This window comes from Gymnoscopelus braueri (assembly GCF_963280865.1).
Source record: "Gymnoscopelus braueri genome assembly, chromosome: 4".
Classification (NCBI taxonomy): domain Eukaryota; kingdom Metazoa; phylum Chordata; class Actinopteri; order Myctophiformes; family Myctophidae; genus Gymnoscopelus; species Gymnoscopelus braueri.
This window is the reverse complement of record NC_137605.1, coordinates 40,185,857-40,204,650: the sequence shown is the minus strand read 5'-3', so window position 1 is coordinate 40,204,650 and position 18,794 is coordinate 40,185,857. Positions and strand designations below refer to the sequence as shown.

The 18,794-nt window shown below is 39.6% G+C and overlaps 1 protein-coding gene across 1 annotated transcript; it reads right to left on the bottom strand.

Annotated features, from left to right (window-relative positions):
* Positions 1-367: 367 nt before the first annotated feature.
* washc5 (WASH complex subunit 5) lies at positions 368-17,088 on the bottom strand. Its single transcript, XM_080426544.1, has 29 exons — positions 16,978-17,088; positions 16,317-16,565; positions 15,682-15,827; positions 15,060-15,144; positions 14,189-14,289; positions 13,736-13,928; positions 13,466-13,618; positions 12,540-12,653; positions 11,991-12,162; positions 11,173-11,300; positions 10,585-10,714; positions 10,344-10,456; positions 9,834-10,000; positions 9,189-9,264; positions 8,668-8,778; positions 8,153-8,293; positions 7,531-7,611; positions 6,816-6,917; positions 6,004-6,183; positions 5,771-5,895; positions 5,028-5,190; positions 3,634-3,736; positions 3,459-3,538; positions 2,891-2,994; positions 2,515-2,644; positions 2,250-2,346; positions 1,548-1,701; positions 866-953; positions 368-666 (listed from the first exon to the last, which is right to left on the bottom strand). The coding sequence occupies exons 2-29, from the start codon at positions 16,500-16,502 to the stop codon at positions 610-612; spliced, it is 3,480 nt and encodes a 1,159-aa protein (XP_080282670.1). The 5' UTR covers positions 16,503-16,565; positions 16,978-17,088; the 3' UTR covers positions 368-609.
* Positions 17,089-18,794: the final 1,706 nt, after the last annotated feature.

Here is an 18,794-nt window from a genome sequence, read left to right as displayed (position 1 = left end):
AACTTCCGTTTCGTTCTTACCTTCCAAAATAAAAGCTCTGAACCCAAACAAACTTAAAGGGATAGTTCATAGTTTTTCACACCCAAAAAAATCTATCAGATACACACCCCATGAAGCCTTGAATACATGGAGATTATTTTTTTGTCACATTACTGAGCCAATAATTTGATGGGTTTACTCACTCCATGGGGTGAGTAATCGATAGGAAAAAAAAGGAATTTTGAAGGTGAACTATCCCTTTAAGCTAAATAATATAACTCATTATCTTGACTCAAAGATGATTTTACATTACTAGCCTTTTGCAGAAAGTAATTAAATAATACACTGTAAAAGTCAATTGAACGGAAACAACAAAACAGAATAATTAGGAATTAAGATTTATTAAAATACACTGAATTTCATTAGGCATTGCAATGGCACAAAGTGACAGCTGACAGTACACAAAGTTGGAATAACTTGATGGTTATTTAGTAACGTTTTTATAGCTATCTATGTACAATTTTATATTACTGCTTTAAGACACTATTGGTCAAAACAATGAATTTCTTGAGTAGAAAATCAACAGACAAAAGCATAAATTTCATCATTCCCGGTGACAAAGCTTGATCTTCACAATATAGTCCTGAACTCGTCAAAGATGAAACTGGGCACATGGGCTTCAGCCACCTTTAGAAAAACAGAAACAAGAAATATGCATTTAAATAACCTACAACATAACTATGACACACTACATTAAAAAGTACAATGTTCTGGGCGAACCCATATGGGTGCAAAATGCCCTGATCAGCGAGCAAGTTAAATTTATAATCGTGACAGCCCTAAGTGTGGTTACTATTTAGTCATCCAGTTGTGAATGTTGTCAAACCTTGCGTGGCAGTTTTGTGTACTTCACATAGTCCTCCAGGAACATCAGAGCTCCCACAACATCAGCAGGCATGTCTGGGATCTTCTGACTGCAGTGGAATTTAAATAAATAACAAAATAAACATTTAGACAAATTATTGAATATACTTTTTAACCCATTGAGACCGGGAACGCATACATGTGTAATTTTAGATTTTTAGCTATAACCATTATTTTATACTTTGGGCTATTCAAAAATAGCAGATATACAAGCTGGGGGTCCGCGGCCAAATACATATAATCTTGGGGGTCCTTGACATGAATATTATATATTCATGCTTATTATAGCAACACAGGTTTTTTTAACTGTTAGAAGACATTTGTAGAATCCCCAGAAGCAAAGATTTGAGTTAAAAAATCACTTTGAAAAATATATATTCAAAGATTTGCACACATTTTCACGATTAAAAAAAAAATCCAAAGATATCTAAAAATGACTCGGATGCGTTCCCGGTCTTAATGGGTTAACAGTAATTCAGATCAAATTAAATGTATACATGATTAACAAATCAACTACACAACTTTCAATGGCATGATAATGAAGTTTAAATTGTGTTCAAGCATTATGAATTTTGAATCAAGCATACAGAAAACAAATCTGTAATATTAGCAATATGTCCAAAATAGCAGTTTTGCTACAGAACCTTGTGCATTGTTCCATTATGGAACGGATGAATTGACCAATGAGAGCCAAGAATTGCTCTGTGTATCTGGAGTGGAACTGCTTGAGAAGGGTGACGATGCCCAGTACTAACGGAGCCCAGTCAACTGGGTCTGCAGCTTTCCTGCACGTCATGCCTAGTGAAATTCAAGACAGGAAAACTCTGGTGATTTACTTATAAACTTAATTACACATTATAGCTCCAGTTTATGCAGTGCTTCTCCCGCATTCATAACGCAGCGATGTCCCCTGACTGTAAAATAAATGCCAGCGTGGCATTCCTTGCAGGAACATTGAACAGTTAAAGTTGATGAAAATCAATTTTCTGGGCTTATGCTTCAGCCCAAAACAGCAAATATGAGACAATTACAGTTAAATTATATAAGTATTAAGATGTAAGCCACCTGAGATATTAGCACTACCTCTTATACTTTTAATAGGATTAATAAAAGTATCCAGGTTTTATTTTGAACAATCCTTTCTAAGGGAATAACCAATCAACTCAAGAAATAGTTGGTGAAGTTCCTACTGTACATAAAGGTCATCACTATTGAACCACATTGTTTTCCTTGCCAGAGTGCTAAACACTATAACACAACTAATACATTAACTTATCAAGAGTAGTTATAGCAGAAATCCAACACTGACTTATAAGAAATAATTATGGGCCACAAATGTCACTCACCTTGATTTTTACTATACTGTAGTTTAGGCAGCTGAGCAATGATAAACAGGAAGTTGATGATAGGGAAATAGGGGAGGCGCTTCGTGGTGATATAAATCTGTAAGATACATCAAGAAAGATAACAGTCAGTTAGACCTAACTTACATCTTAACACAATGTCTCTCAATCTTTACTTTTTTCCTCTCTTTTCTATTCCTTTTTTTCTTAAAATGAATATTGAAATCAAGATTAGGATTAATTAAATGTCCCGTATCCATATCCAAACCTTGTTGAGTGGATTGTGAATGCCAGCACCCTCAAGGTAGGCAGTGATCTCATACAACAAAGTGTTGTCCTCTTTAGGGTAGGGCAGAGAAGGGTCCTGGTAGTGGGCTTCAATATCTGCCAGGAGAGACCTAAAAAAAAAAATCATAAATAATAATTTTGGTATTCATTGTCAATATTTGGGTCTATGATAAAACAAAGATGATATATATCCGGTAATGCTGGGGATTGGGGAATGATAATGCACAGTTAAGAGTTGTCTGTCATTCGACTAGTTAATTGAAGTGCAGTTTTGTGGTATCATCTTAAATTTTTATGTGCTTATGTCGGACCCCAGGACAGGCTTTGGTGATGCTAGGCCTTAAGTGAGACCTTACTTGTTTAGGTTTTCCAGAGCAGCAGCCAGGTGTTTAGAGTCAAACTTGCACGAGTAGTTCAGCTCATTGGCTATCTGCTGTCGGAGAATTTGCATCTGGCCAACCTGCAAAAAACAAGTACTTTTAAGATAGTTTGAAGGCATTACCTCGTTATTACAGTAGATTACAGCACACCGTAGAAAGTTAGAAGAAATAACTCAATTCAGCACTTGATCCCGCGTAATTACTGGGGCACCCCCTCTATAGTACTTGGATTTAAGTCAAAAACATCCATTTGTCTAGTGATGAACACAAGATTGACATACCGTATTTTCCGCACTATAAGGCGCACCGTCAGTGCGCCTTATAGTGCGGATGCGCCTTATAATCCGATGCGCCTTATATATGTATCAATATTGGTTCCCTTGGTTTCCGCACTATAAGCCGCACCGTCAGTGCGCCTTATAGTGCGGATGCGCCTTATAATGCGGTGCGCCCTATATATGAAAATAATACATTTATTGAAGGTGCGCCTTATACTCCGATGCGCCTTATAGTGCGGAAAATACGGTACATAGCAGACTAATACCTTCATGATTGCCTCCAAATATGCCCCCCAGATCTTCTGTGTTTTGGCCACAGCATTGGGATACACTTTGCTAGCATTAGCTAACAAAGAAAAACAAACAAAAAATAGGTTGTTTAATATGACTGATAAGATAATGACTCTTGGCTATTGTACTTTCTAAGCCTACATTACCTACCCACAATGCCCTTCACTGGGTTGACAGCAGACAGCATGGCCTTGAAGACATCCACCACAGCTTTGTCCCTCAAGATCACCTTCTGAATCATCATTAGGAAATTCTGATGGGAGAAATGATTGACATTCAGTTAAATGTAGTGTATAATGTGATGGCACACCATAAACCTGATAACAACATGTATATAATAGGCTCACTGGAGACCAATATTTCTAATGACAATCCACTACTGGATTATGTAATTTTTTTTGGTGAACTGCTGGCATGGCCTGTGTGTGTGTGTGTGTGTGTGTGTGTGTGTGTGTGTGTGTGTGTGTGTGTGTGTGTGTGTGTGTGTGTGTGTGTGTGTGTACAGTATCCATCACTGTAGATTTTGACTGCAATTGTTTTGCTTGCACTTTTAATATCTAGAGCTAGAGCCCTGCATGGGACTGTTTTCTTAGTCCCGATCCCGCACATGTTATGTCTGCCTGCAGTTTATTTCTGACCGCCCGCTTTCCAAACAGAAACGCACAGAATGAGAGAGATGGCCATTACAGCACCACGGACAGCGACACAGTGGACCGGGTTTACTCCATATACAGGGACCCTGATAGGCATGCAACAGTTCTTGGATTAATATTGAACCTTACGGTTCGGCATTCACGGTTCAATACGTACTAGTGAATTGCGTATTTTTACACTTTACGTGCATTTCTTACTGAAGATTTGGCACTGTGTCTGTGTCACTGGAGAAAACCCCTCCCTGTGTGAATTCAACAGCGTGAATTCAACAGCGTTGTTCGACAAAAAAAGCCGATCCACAAGCACCACGATATGTTGTGAGCCTGTAATCGTCCGCCTTCGGCGAGCGACGACGTTGCATTAATAAATGAGCAAATCATTAGCCTACTGCATTGACGTGATCTGTTGCTGTCGTCTGGATTTGCAGTGGTGTGTAACTCGTACAAAGTTTATTTTCAACAAAACAAAGTAGTCCATGACAGCAGAGATTGACACCACTTTTTATTGCTGCAAACTGCAAAGTGATGTTTTCCTTTGAGACAATGCCTCCCCCTCACACTAAAGTGAAATCAGTGACAGGTTCATTTTGCCCTTGAAAATATGATGAAAGCAAGTCAGTGACATAAGGTTAGTTTTTCCCTTGAAAAGGCAGACAAATATGTGTCTGAATATAAAAGTTTTATTATTATTATGAACCAAAAACCGAGGTTAGAACCAAACCGTGGGCTATGCCTGAACCGTTGCATCCCTACATCCCGCAGGATTCCAATCCTAATGCAGGGCTCTAATCTACACACTAAATGTACAATATGTAACCACCAGCCCCAACAGCTGATCCAATGTTATTTTTTGAAAACCGGCTTGTGTGTATTATTAATCAGGCTAATTACCTGCAGTTCCTTAACAATCATGAAGCAGAGTAGGCGGTCCAGTCCGTTGAGGCCAAAGGTGCCCAGAGTGTCCTGGATCTCAGAGAACAGCCGGTTGTTGGTCACTTCCTGGTGGCTCCTCAGGTCGTACCAGGTATTCATCTGGTCAATGTAGCAGGTTACCCTGGGGGTGTTCAGGTGGAGCAATGCTTACCCAACGGCTAATAAACAATACAGGATCTGTAGAAGCTTAAGACTAACTGCTTAACCCATTAAGACATGAGGCCGATTCTACAAATGCCTTCTAAATCAGTAGTTCCCACACTTTCAAGATTTTTCAAAAATGTTAAAAAATAGTAGATGTACAAGCTCGCAGCACGGCACGAAGTGACGAGCTGTGAGCTTGTATATCTGCTTTTTTTGAATAGCCAACAAAAAAAATCTAAGATTACACACATACTTTCCCGGTTTTAATGAGTTAAAAGGCAACTTCACCAATTTTCAAACCAAATCCCATTTTTGTGCTGTGAGGAGATCAATAATACAGTTCGGTGTATTTCTCCGTGAAATAATGATGTGAATCGCATCCTTTCGTGTGACTGGGTGTACAAAACGTACGAGCAAAGATGTCAAGCATCTCGGCCATCAGATCAGACTTATTCAGATCTAGTTTGCATCCAATCCGGTGAGTCATGAGCAGCAAACATAACTAAAACAATATATTGTTAACATTATAACACCTTTAATACTCTGATGAAACGTACTTGGGATCAGTGATTCGGAGGATCTCTCTGCAGAGGCGCCCGATGAAGGTGGCAGACTCATCCACGGAGGGGAACTTGGGAATAGGAATGTGGGTGGACTGGTGCACACTTTGCCAATCCTGGATCTAGAAATCATTAAGTTGTGCAACCAGTCAAATAAGTCAAATCAACCACAGAAGTTAAATACAACGGATGTGTGAAAACAAAAACAACCTATTATTTTTTTGTCTAACCTTGGTTCTGAGGAAGCTGTTACACTCTTGCTCAACATTGTAGTTGATGATGCGCGACACCTCCTCCTGCCAAATCTTGAGACCATATATACTGACATAGTCCTGGATGTACTCGAAAGATCTGTAAAAGCCATCCATGGTGGCCGCCATGTCCTTCAGCTTGGGCATCAACTCACTGGGCTGAGGGAAAGAAAAGGTTTGATTTTCATTTATATAACTTTTTTATTTATCCCCATTTTATTAGATTTTATCTTCTATAATTAACAGGGCCAAAGAACACTGATTCACACTTCTACTGTGTTGTGCTGGTGTTAGTCAAAAACAATTAGCTATTACTGAAACCTGTCCTATTTATAATTGCACAATAAATTCATAAATTTAGATAATCTGAGAGGGGGGGGTGTTAATGGTTTCAATTAATGAAATTGTAGCAGATGTCAATAGATTCATATGACCTGCAAGGTTACAGTAAGACTTAACATGGTGACTAATTCTACATATTGTTCATTGTGAATAAAAAGGTATTAACAAGTAGGATTTTCCACATTTTTTTTTATAGAAATATAATACATCTCAATCATCATTTATGACCCATTGTAAGTGTGGGGTGGTGTCTGTATCTGCAGAAACCCTTCCGTCTACCTGTATTTTCTCATTTATTTATTTTTTCTGGACGTCGGGCAGTAGGTATGTGTGCAAGTGGTGTCACTGACCCAGGGAGGAGGGGCCATCATTGAATGCTGTGTTTACAAAACCACAACTGACAAATCCTATTCATTATACCTATAAACAACCTAAGACAGATGTCTGACCTTAGCTTTAGGGTTAAAGATGAGTCCTTTGTGCAGAGCATAAGCCACTCTCCTCACCAGCTCCTTCCTGATGCCATCCTCTAGAAGCTGTTTAGGGTCCACCTAATGGCACAATAAAGTAGAACGCACCCTTAATGGTGAGCTTTTGAACCACTATCGGAATGCTTACACACAAACCGTGACTGCATGTTAGAGACAAGGTCCATGTAGCACGGAAAGATCACAGATTTTGAATATTACAACAATTGCCAATAATACTACTCAGTATAATGATAAATGATAATTAATTTATTTATATAGCACATTTCCAGACAGTCACAAAGTGCTTTACATAGCAGGGTAAAAGAGCAACATGAAAGCATTAGAGACCTTTCTTAACAATGTTACAAAATGCTTGTACGGTAAAAGAAGTACAAATAAAAAGTAAATAAAAAATAAATTCTAGATATTTTGTAGCACATACTTGTTTTCTTAGCACTCTAATTCTTCAACCACTTACTTTGTTGTTGGTTGACTAAATACAAACAGTCGATCGACAATAGTGGATCTACAACCTCACAGCACATTGCAATGTGACATGTTGTGAGCTTGTAGATCTGCTATTTTCAGCATGTGACATGACAGCGCATCCAAGTACAAATCAGGCATAAAGTTCACAGCATTTAATCCAACCTCGCTCTGCATAAGAGCATCTGCTAATGATCACAGCATCTACCTTGATGATCCCAACCAGTGTAGTTTTCATCATCAGGATCCCCTCAGTGAAAATGGAGATAGCATGTGTGAGTTTGGCCACCTGTAATAATGTGAAGCACAAACAGGATGTTTAGGCCCATACATATCACATAATAATCTAATCTACCACATAGTCATACAAGCACAAAGTGAGTATAGCAGCCCTGTACATTTATCTACTTTTAAGTTAAAATCAAAATGTGCATACAAGGGGAAATTGGAACATTTCATCAAGTACTACTGTTGTAATGTGTGTTGTTTACGTTTACCAAGTTTACTTCCCCGTTACAATAATACTGTAAAAACAAATAAGGTTTTAATACTCCCAATAATGTCTGCGTAATGACATAGTATAATGTCTGTGAAGTGCATAGTAAACCACAACGTTAACAATATGCTGGCCCGGACTGCTAGTCTAGCGGTCCGGGCACCTAGGCTCCAATGTAGCCTGACAGCGCATCACAGTTTCAGCAATCCTGTTCCTAACAATCTTTTCTGCATGTCTCTCCCCATCTCTCTCTCCATGTAAACTATAAGTAAAGGCCAAAAAATACCCAAAATATTTAAAAGAAACAACAACAAAAAACGATATGCTGCTTTACCTCATAACGAGCCCCCAGCTGAGAGTAGTCCTTCAGCTTGTCCTTGTCCAGCCGTGTGGGCACCTCCATGATGTCATGGATCTGCAGTTTAATGATCTTGGCCAGGGAGGTGAACATGCTCTCTGGGATGATCTGCAGTACCTGGAAACGGAGAGAGGAAAAAGTACACCTACTGAGCATGAACAGGAACGTCTGACTGAAGGATCGGAGCAGCAACAAAAGATGCAGAAGCAGCTGGCTTATAGCTTTCTAGCTGATTAAAATTGTCTAGCGCACCTTAAGTGACAGTGAATCCCATGGGCAGATGACAGAGAAGGGAACCATGTCATAGGTTGTGTATCCACAACATGGTAAAACAGATGTTTGAAGAAGCACTTGTCCAGCTTTTGCAACTCGGATTATGTGCATATTTTATTTAAGAATATATTATATATTATTATCATTAATGACATTAGAAATAGAGATCAGTGCTGTAATATACATATATACTGGGTGAAAGCACAGCCTTACTGTACCTTTCTGACGTAAGCCACCAACTCTCCAGAATAGAACTGTGAAACACTCAGCAAGTCAGGGCTGTTCGCCTGGTTGATACGCAGCAATGGAAGGTCCAATGCAGATGCCAGCTGGTCAAAATAAAATAAAATAAAATACAAAATATAGTATATCCTGAAAGTTCAACAGAACAAGGTAAAGCTTTTTCTAGACATGGCCACGTTTACGCAGTATCCGGGTAGTTCAGTCGGCAGAGCACTCACCTTTGAATCATAAGGTAAATAAAGTATTCAATCAATCAATTAATCAATCAATCAAAGGTACAACTCAGTGTATGAGTAGCATTTGGCTTTGTAAAGTAAGACTGAGAGCTAAGTAAGTACTGAGAGATGACGGTACTGTAGGTGTAGCACTCCATCTCCCAGTGCATTGTAAACAGGATAGATGCCCTCATTGCTCGGCTGATACCCACTATAACCCACTCAGACCTAACTTATTTACTTAATTGCATGATTTGTGTGTGGTAAAGAATGGTTCTAACCTTCAGAAATGTGGCTCTCAGTTTGGTGACCATGGAGGGGTTGACTCTAATGCTGTCTTGCATTAATGATGTGAAACTGCAAAGAAAAAAACAGCTGTGATGAAAAGCGTGAAAAGTTGCCACCAGAAAATATATCTGAATTAATACTTATTCAATGTTCAACAACACCTTAACACAAGCACATTGGTATTCCCGTATTTTAACAAGATAAAGAGCTCTGTCTTTGTTCGTCCATGCATTGGACAGCTACCTCCTATGTATAAGCCTCTAAAGAAGTTAGCTGTGCTGTGGTTCAATTTGAATTAAGAGTAGCATATAGTTTGTCATTTAATGACATATTGATTCATTCATTTATCAATGGATTACTTCATTAATGAGCTCTTTAACCACTTTCAACCTGGCGTCCCTATTTTCGGTATCATTATGAGCATAATCTTTCAAAACATTTTTAAAAATTCCGCAAATTTCAAATTTTTCAAAATTGTGAAAATAGAATATCTACCAGCCCACAACACGTCGCGATTTAACATGAAGTGAACTTGGAGATTGGCTATTTTCACAATTAAGGGCTTAAGTAGTTAAGAAATGTGTTCGATGATATAGTGTCCAAACCGGTACTGTATATGCATTATATATATTCAGTACCTGTCAATGATCTGCCATGCATAAGACAAGTCTCCTACTATCTGCATGGTAATTAGGACTTCCTCCTTGATGTTGATGGTACGGATCATCTGGTGAAGGAACTTCCTGGTGTCAGCCAGGAACTGACACACCTGAAGATTGGACTCCAGCTGGTGAAACTCCTGGACCTGGAGACAAAGAGAACTGTAAATAATGCAGCTATCATGGATGTACCCAGAGATGGAACTAAACCATTTAAAGCAGCATTATTTGCCTTCATTAGCACCCATTACATTTCTAGCTAGTGAGGACAATACATATTACATACATACATTCCTGTATATAGTATGTACTGCATTTTAGTTTTCACAAACCTCATTTACAGTACAAGCTGAAATCACATTAAAGTGGGAAAACAACACTGAACCACTGATTATGCCACTTTGATGTGCGCAAACCTGTGTATCAAGATCTGTACTGGGGACAGCTGTACATGGGACAGCTTGGATGAAAGACCAGTATATTACTTACCTCAACCAGGGCCTGTATGAGCTGTACAGTTTTCCTGCCCGCAGCTGTAGAGTCCTCATAGTTCAGGGACTCAATCTGTTTAGAGATTTCTCTGAACCAGGCCTGTAAATTCTCTGAGGAGAGGAGGGCATTGAACAGCATTAAGCCTGTGCTAGCTAGAGCTAAGAATGTTTGCATGTGTTTGTGTTTTAATTACAATTTGGGGGGTGCTCATAGACTACATAGATAGAGTGTATCTCACCATTTTTCTCCACTCTGGTGAGAGGCTTGACCCCAGAGAAGACCTCAGCCAACTCAGTCATTCTCTCTGATCCCTCTTTCTGGTAGCTCTCCCACTTCTTCTGTTTTTCTGTCAGCATCTGCTTGAACATCTGGAGAAGACGACAGCCCAGATGGAGTGTTGGCACAGCAATGATTAGTCAAAGGAGACGTGTAATTAGAACATATAAATGTATGTCCTTTTATAATGATATGCTCTTTCATAAGCATATGCTGTCTTATGGCAATTGACAAAGAAAACCTTGTACCGACTGCAGTTGATTGATTCGTCACCAGTAGTATGGACCATTTTGTAAAACATTTGGCATTATCTCCATCGTCTATCTATCTATAAATTCCAGGAATTTCTGTCCATGTGTCTGTCAGAGTCAACCTTTTAGCCTATTTATGGGGATCCCCAAACTCCCAAGTTGGTGTGTCACACATGACTGACATAATACACTGGCCTCCAAGTACTCTGATAGCACACACTGCACTAAGTACCCAATAACCCAACATGTTTGGGGAAACTAAACAGCAATTCATCTCCCTGTTTTGTGGATACTCTCACCTCTTTGAGTGTGAACTCAAACTGGGCAGTGTCTAGCAGGAGTTGGAAGAGGATCCTAGGGTTGTACTTGGAGTCGTTGATCACTTGGTCTTTGATCTGTCGCAGCCGTTTATTGTTCGGGTCATAGGCTGAAAGACAGACAGGCGATGGTGACTCACTTGTATAACTGCTTTTTTCATAATTATGTCCTTTCAAGCACATAGCTACTGGTTTGATTTTCAAGGGCTAAAACTTTCTTCATTACATTTTCTCAAAGTTACTTTGAGCACAGAGGCAATCTTTTGTATGATTTTCCCTTCCAATAGTTTTGGAAATGGAGGTGAAGGGGTCAAAACTGATATAACTCAAACTTATTGGACCCAGCCATGTCTGAAATTCAGTCTGTTCCTTTCCCATTTTTACCAATAAAAAAATAAAACCATTTCCTTGACGTGGCCAAGTCAAGAGAAACATCACAAGACAATTCATTCTTCACGCCATGCCTGCCCTTGTTTCCCACAAAGCGGTTAACCAAAAAAAAAAAACTGTGAAAACTGATGTAAGATATATTTACAGAGCTGCCAAAAATGGAACCTAGCACCACCAAAGTCAAATTAGTCAATTCAAATGTAATTACTTATATGTGAGCCTTGATTATGAGATTATGGCATATTAACGTGCAGTTTGAAAACCTAAGAAGCTATAATTAAATAAATACATTTCTCAACACTTAATGTCATGGTCATTTTGGCCTGCGGCCACCACCCACTTTGAATTGTGTCTCAGGAACCTCTGTGTCAAACTGTTGGAGCATCACACGAGATCCTCATTCTCCTCACCTGACTCTGCAGTGTGCAGCATCAACCAGCGGATGGCGACGTTGCAATCCCTCAGACAGTTGAGCAGTTTGGGGATGTTGTCCAAGATGATTTCCTCTCTGAGGAAACCTTCCTTCAGTAGCTGCTGTACCTGGGGCTTCAGGGTCTCCATGCTAGCTGAATAACGAGTTGCCTATATGCAGATGGGTTATGGGTATAGTAGAGTGGTCTTTCAATATGAAGAATATAAACATTTTTAGAAGCCATCTCTCATGTTCATGAACAGAGCCAACCAATCATGTCGCAATCACCATTTTAACATTACACTTTAAGTTGAATTCCGGTGCTATATAGTAAAAATTGATAATTTCTCATTTTACAAACAAAACAAACAATAGATTAACAATATCGTGACCATGCTTAGGTACGTAAAATTGGATGAAAACACAGGTGTGATAGAAAAGCCCCTAAAACCGTAATTACACTCTGTGAGAGTAAACTCCCTACCTATTCGGTATTAGGCGGCACAAAGAAGATACATGAGATCAATAGGTTAGTGTTTCATTGAACCTGCTCTTTGATGTTTGCAGAGTCCAGGGTGTAGTTGAGGGCAGTCTTGGCAGCTTTATAAGGTTCCCAGGCATCAACCAGGTTAACTGTGATCCCCATATAGATACTGATCACCTACAAAAAAGAACACACATGCACTTACACATTACATTCTTGTACTGCTAAAACTGGTTGGAAAAAAAATATATTAAAAAAAAATGTCCTCATTACACGCACACGCATCTAAGGAGTCTCGGGGAAAAAAATGATTAATCCGCGCGCAATAATCCATTGCACAGCTGTGGTTGAATGTGCCTTGTTTTGTCCATAAAGCAAGAGGAACGGAGAGCATTTTCCCATGGGAAATAAACCGTTTTTTTTTACATCCGGGTCAAGAAGCATGATTCATAACGTAGCCAACAGCGCCATCTGGTGGAAAACCACTGAAAACGCCCAACTCTTCTAACTCGTCCATGGCACTGTGGACCGAGTACCGTCGGAGCGAATTAGCTCGTCCATGGGAATCAAAGAGTTAAATTAAGACCTGAGGCCGATTCTATGAAATCAGCAAATCAGTAGTTCTCACACTTTCAAGATTTTTCAGAAATGTTCAAAAATAGCAGATGTACAAATGTGAGCTTTTTTTTAATAGCCAACGCAGAAATCTAAAATGACACAGATGCTTTCCTGGTTTTAATGGGTTAAATAATTATTCATGTTAAGTAATTATGTATTGTTTGTGTACCCTTTACGGAGTGACGTTCCAGTCAAACGGACCAGTCTTCAGATTGAAGGTCTCTTTGACCGAAATGTCATCCTTTTAGTGTAAGACATCAACATACATTTTGATGTTCCCGTTTTTACATGGATTTTCACTCTTTTTAAGGTAGCACCTCTTTTCCTGGTTGTTTGAGCTCAAATGCTTTTGTAAATATCAAGGGTCTTACCCAGTTATCAGGGAAGTACTTGTCCACTATCTCTCTCATCTTGGCCTGCTGGGTTATAAGTATGGAGGGGGTGAAGTACAGACAGACATACAGCATGGCTGCCTGGTTAGCCAGCGCTGTGCTACGATGCTCTGGCAGAGGGTAGGCAGATACCTAATAGACAAAACGCATATAACAGGGTAAATACAAGAGAATAAACAAATCCTTAATTTCATTCATTCGTTCAGGAGCCTTTGGCTGCCTAGTTTCCAGTCTATATTATATTCTTACTTGGTTATAGATGTCATCCGAACGCAGCCTCCCAATGACCATGCTGATGAAAGTAGGGCTGATGGGGACCCTTTGGAAGTAGCTTTCTGGGTAATTGGCGGGGCGTTTTGCTCCAGGCTGACTCGAGAAGCCAGTACTACGCAACAGCTTGCAGATGTCATCCAGGTTGGAGTCACCTGACGAACGGGCAGCACTGGACAAGAAAATGTGAATTAAATTGGAAGAAAAGTCCATTAACATAGGTCTTGGTCTATGGGGTTGGCTTAAATGTCCTGTGTGTGTATGTATGTATATATATATATATATACATACACACGAGCGTGTGCGTATACAGTATACGTGTGTGAGAGAGAGAGTGTTTGTGTGTACATGATTGTGAGTTACTCACTGTACCAATAAGTTAGAAAGTTGTAATAGCGTGCATGCATACATGTATGTGGTTTATGAACATACCTGTATCGATAATAGGACACCAGCATTCTCTCTCTGACCTCTCCTTCAATTTTCTGGTCAATGACCAGCAACATGACTCCATACAAGTAGAGAGCTTCACACTGAGTGAAGACAAAACATGGTGTTTGAATATTGCTCTGTCCAAATTTAGCTTTTCATGCCACATTAAAAGGAAATATGTTGGCCTCGTCCTGTAAAGTACGGTGGATTTGTGTATGTCTGGGGCTGTCACGATCATGACATTTTACTTGATGATTAATTGTCATTCAAATAATTGCGATTAACGATTTAATTTAGTTTTTGCCATTGGACATCGGGAACATGTAAACAAAAATTACATTTCTGTTTGGCTTTTAGGCTTTAAAAAAAAACTTTGCACAGGGCAGATAAGACAAATAACTTCAATAATAAATATACAAAGAAATGACTGGCAATGGCCGGTACCAAATAATCAAAATAAATAATGTACTATGGCCAAAATAGGACATTTAATAATTTTACACTTTTCAAAAATAGTGGAAATCGGACCGCTGGCGTAGCGGTCCAGGCACCTAGGCTACAATGTAGGCTGACAGCGTGTCGCGGGTTCGAGTCCCGATCCTGACGGCCTTTGCTACGTGTCACTCCCCATCTCTCTCCGCATTTTCTGTCAGCCTACTGTCCTATCAATAATAAAGGCATAAAAAGCCCAATGGTGTAAATAGCCGATCTACAAGCTCACAATGCGTCGCGAACTTATAGATCTGCTATTTCTGCTAACGAAACGATGATGACGATTTTTATAATGTAATTGTGATTATCTCTCATAGTTGCGCTTAGACGAAGTAATTGTGACAGGCCTATGTATGTCTGCATCTGTGTATGAACTTACCAGTAATTGCTTTCCATCCTCATTAAGAAGCACAGTTTCCAGGGTCTGTTGAATGTAAACACCCTCATGTAGGTCATCCAAATACCTTAAAAAGATGAAATAATATAATATCCAGTTGTAATGTACACAGTTGTGATCTCATGGACCTTTAAGCCTAATTTATGCTTCATAGTATGATGGTGCTGCTTGCAGGAAGTAGGGGTGCTGAGGGGAGGCCACACCCACATCCCCAGGTGCTGCCCCCCCCCCCCCCCCCCGCAACCCCCCCCCCCCCCGAGGAGGTTAAGAATGAACATTAATGCCTTTATGTATTATTATTACGCTTTTTAAAGAAGAAATTGGTCGTGTGCGCACGTGTGTGTGTGTGTGTGTGTGTGTGTGTGTGTGTGTGTGTGTGTGTGTGTGTGTGTGTGTGTGTGTGTGTGTGTGTGTGTGTGTGTGTGTGTGCGCTGACGTGCTCGCGTGTAAACAGAAATGTTAATTTGCTAGAGGCTGGCCACTCATTCTCAGTTTATCCTTCAGCAGGTTGAATAACTTTTTTTAATTCTTAAGGCCACAACAGTACTTATTGAGTGGACCAAATTGAAGGGGCAGAACCAGGTTGGTGGTTATGTCCAGTTACCTGTTGAGGTCCACAATGTATTTGTGGACACTTTCAAAAGCAAAGTAGAACCGTGAGAGGATCTCAATGTTGTTCTCCCTGAATTCTTCATCCAGGTCCTGAAGCTCTGGTTTGGCTTCCATCTTCCCTTCATAGTACTCTGGCCCCTGGAGGAGAACCAGCACTTAGTTGAAAGTATACAGAAAATGGTGCTGGAAACTTTCAAAGCAGCCTGGCAGCAAGCCATGCACATGCACCTCAAACATTCCATAATATCAGATTCAGTATCATTACACACACTGACACATTAGGTAATGTCTCCACACAGGCCACAGTGACTACTGTATGAAATTACCCCTGTAATCAATTGATCAAAAGATGGTATATCTAGCATGTGATGCCAGATGTAACTAAATATAAATGTTCATACATTTAAGGTATTCTACTAAGATGTTTTTGGAGGCTGTTTGTTTTCCATGTATGAAAAAAAAATGAATGAAATCATGAAATTATTCAATCTGTGTCACGCACAGTTCCCCACATGAACATGCTAAACGGTATTGATACCCCCAAGGTGGGTCTCTGGTCTCTGGAGTTACAACAAAAACTAAATTGTTTGGGGACAGACGGGTGTTTGTTTATCCCGATGTCTGCACCTTGAAGTAGCTGAAGTCACATATGATGTCCCCGTATTTGTGCTGGTCGCTCTTGTCCCTGAGCCTGAAGACTGGGGGGATGAACTCAGACAGACGCAGCAGCTCTGCGATGATGGCATTCCCTCTGGACACGATCCTGAGGATGGCCTGACCACACAGGTTGTTCTCCGCGAGGAAGTCCAACATTATAGCGGATAATAATGCACAGCAACGAGCTCACCTCCCTGGAAATGATCGCCTGACACACTCCTATGAAAGAACAAAAAGGCTTGCGTTGACAGTCATGTTATATGACAGTCATGGATGAACTTCAAAATAGTGTTTCCACTTTCTCCCTTTTTAGTCCGTAGTACATCTACAAAAACGTTCAGATTTCAAATATAAAGTGCTTACATTACACCATGGCCACGGATGTTACAAGTATGTACGGTCTTACTTTTACTTTCGTAGATATATCATAGATGCAAATGTCAAAATCGATTAAATACATCATGATAGTCTTGATCCAAGGCTAGGGATTTGTGTTCGTTTTCTGAAGATCGAGCCTATCATTTTGTCCTGATGCCGCAGCGCAAAAACGTTCGTGCGACGTTAAAGGGCTGGAAGATATCGCTCTTAGATCCTGCGAGCTCTCCCATAAAAGTACAATGATTTAACCTACCTTTATATCCTAACGGATTTTCCCCAAAATCAAGCCTCAACACTCATAAACATCCCATTTCATTTGGATGTTGTTCTTCTTCATTTCAATTCCTGTTTACGTCCACATGACATACCACATGACCGCCGTCATGAGTGGGTTCGATTGGTTTTAGTCAGCGCGCCGAGGAGGGGCGGTGACAGAACAGCGTGGTCAGACCATGGAACTGTTGAAAACAAAAATTAAAAACGACATTATTATAGTAGTGTTATGAACGGGATTTGAGAAACGCAGTCAGTGTCATAATGTCATTTACAATATATACGTGAGATGTACTTGACTGGACTGGAACTATGAAATGAAAAGTTGAAACGAATGACTGCTTGTGCCTGTAGATGGCGTCAGAGATCCACACATGTAACTTCAAGGCGCTTCAGTACATAGCAAACTGAATTTCAGCTGGGTGGGGGGCATAGAGTTATAGGTGGGGGGCCGGGGGGGGGGGGGCTTGAGAGATAGCCAGTGGTGTAAAGGAACTAAGTACATGTACTCAAGTACTGTACTTAAGCACAATGTTGAGGTATTTTTTACTTTACTGGAGTATTTCCAATTTTCAGTTATTTAACTTCTACTCCACTACATCTCAGATGCAAATATTGCCTACTTTTACTCCACTACAATTATTTGAAAACTTTAGTTTCTAGTTACTTTGATTATTATTACAAAACATACATTACCTACTTCAGCCCTATATACATTTCGGCCATTTGAAAATAGCCGATTGCATGTAGAGCTGCTATTTTCAAAAGATACTTTCTACTTTTGGTACTATAAACACATTTTGATAATAACACTTTTGTACTTTTACTCAAGATAAGTTTGAATTCCGGACTTTTACCTGTGACAGAGTATTTCTACATTGCAATATTGCTATTGATACTTTTACTTAAGTAAAACATTTGAGTACTTTTTCCACCACTGGAAAACAATGTATAAACAAATAAAAACTACATTATTATAGTAGTGTTATGAATGGGATTTGGGAATCATAGTTTCATATCACATTATGAGATATTCAAAGATGTACTTGACTGGACTGGAACTATGACAAGAAAAGTTAAAACAAATAGTTTAACTGCTTGTTCCTGTAGATGGCGACAGAGATTCACACATGTAGGCCTAACTTCAAGGCGCTTCAGTACAACCTGAATTTCAGCTGGGGTGTGGGGGGACCTTGAGAGAGCTGGGCCTGGGTTTTGGGGGTGACTGGAGAAGTGGGCCCATTCAACGTTTTACATTTCAGAACCCATTTATAATCACTACACTTACATTTTCAATTGAACTATGGTTAGCCATTGTCCGCAATAAACACGGTAGGCTACTTGAGAGTTCTCTTGCTGCAGGTGTGCTAATTGAATACCACGGAAACAGAGTATTATAATTAATTAAGCAAGATGCGCAGCTTAGTCCCAATAAAGATAGATGATGTTAATATATTTAACCAAAATAGACCACACACACCTTGGTAATGTTTATTGTTTAAGGGTTAGGCATCAATGGGTAGGCCAAGTTACACCTGTTCTGAATGAGAGACATTTTCACTGTGCCTTGATGATGATCACAGAGTGGACCCACGTAGGGCATGCTGCCAGCTGGACCTCAGGCCACAATAAATAAATAAAAAATTGTAAATGATAAAATAAAAGATTACCTGTAGATGGGGATGTTGCTCATGTTTGCATGTTTGCTGGGGAATTCTGTAATCCATCATTGTTGAAAAAGGTAAAATAATAATAATAATATATAATTTATTATATTATATTAAAACAATAAAATGT

What these genes read in the sequence shown, in the direction of transcription:
- washc5 (XM_080426544.1), bottom strand. Translation starts at nt 16,502, where the DNA reads ATGTTGGACTTCCTCGCGGAGAACAACCTGTGTGGTCAGGCCATCCTC. An exon ending in GTGTCCTATTATCGATACAG is followed by an intron (nt 13,929 to 14,188) that starts GTATGTTCATAA and finishes TTTCTTGTCCAG; the next exon opens with TGCTGCCCGTTCGTCAGGTG. An exon ending in ACACAAAACTGCCACGCAAG is followed by an intron (nt 667 to 865) that starts GTTTGACAACAT and finishes GTTTTTCTAAAG; the next exon opens with GTGGCTGAAGCCCATGTGCC.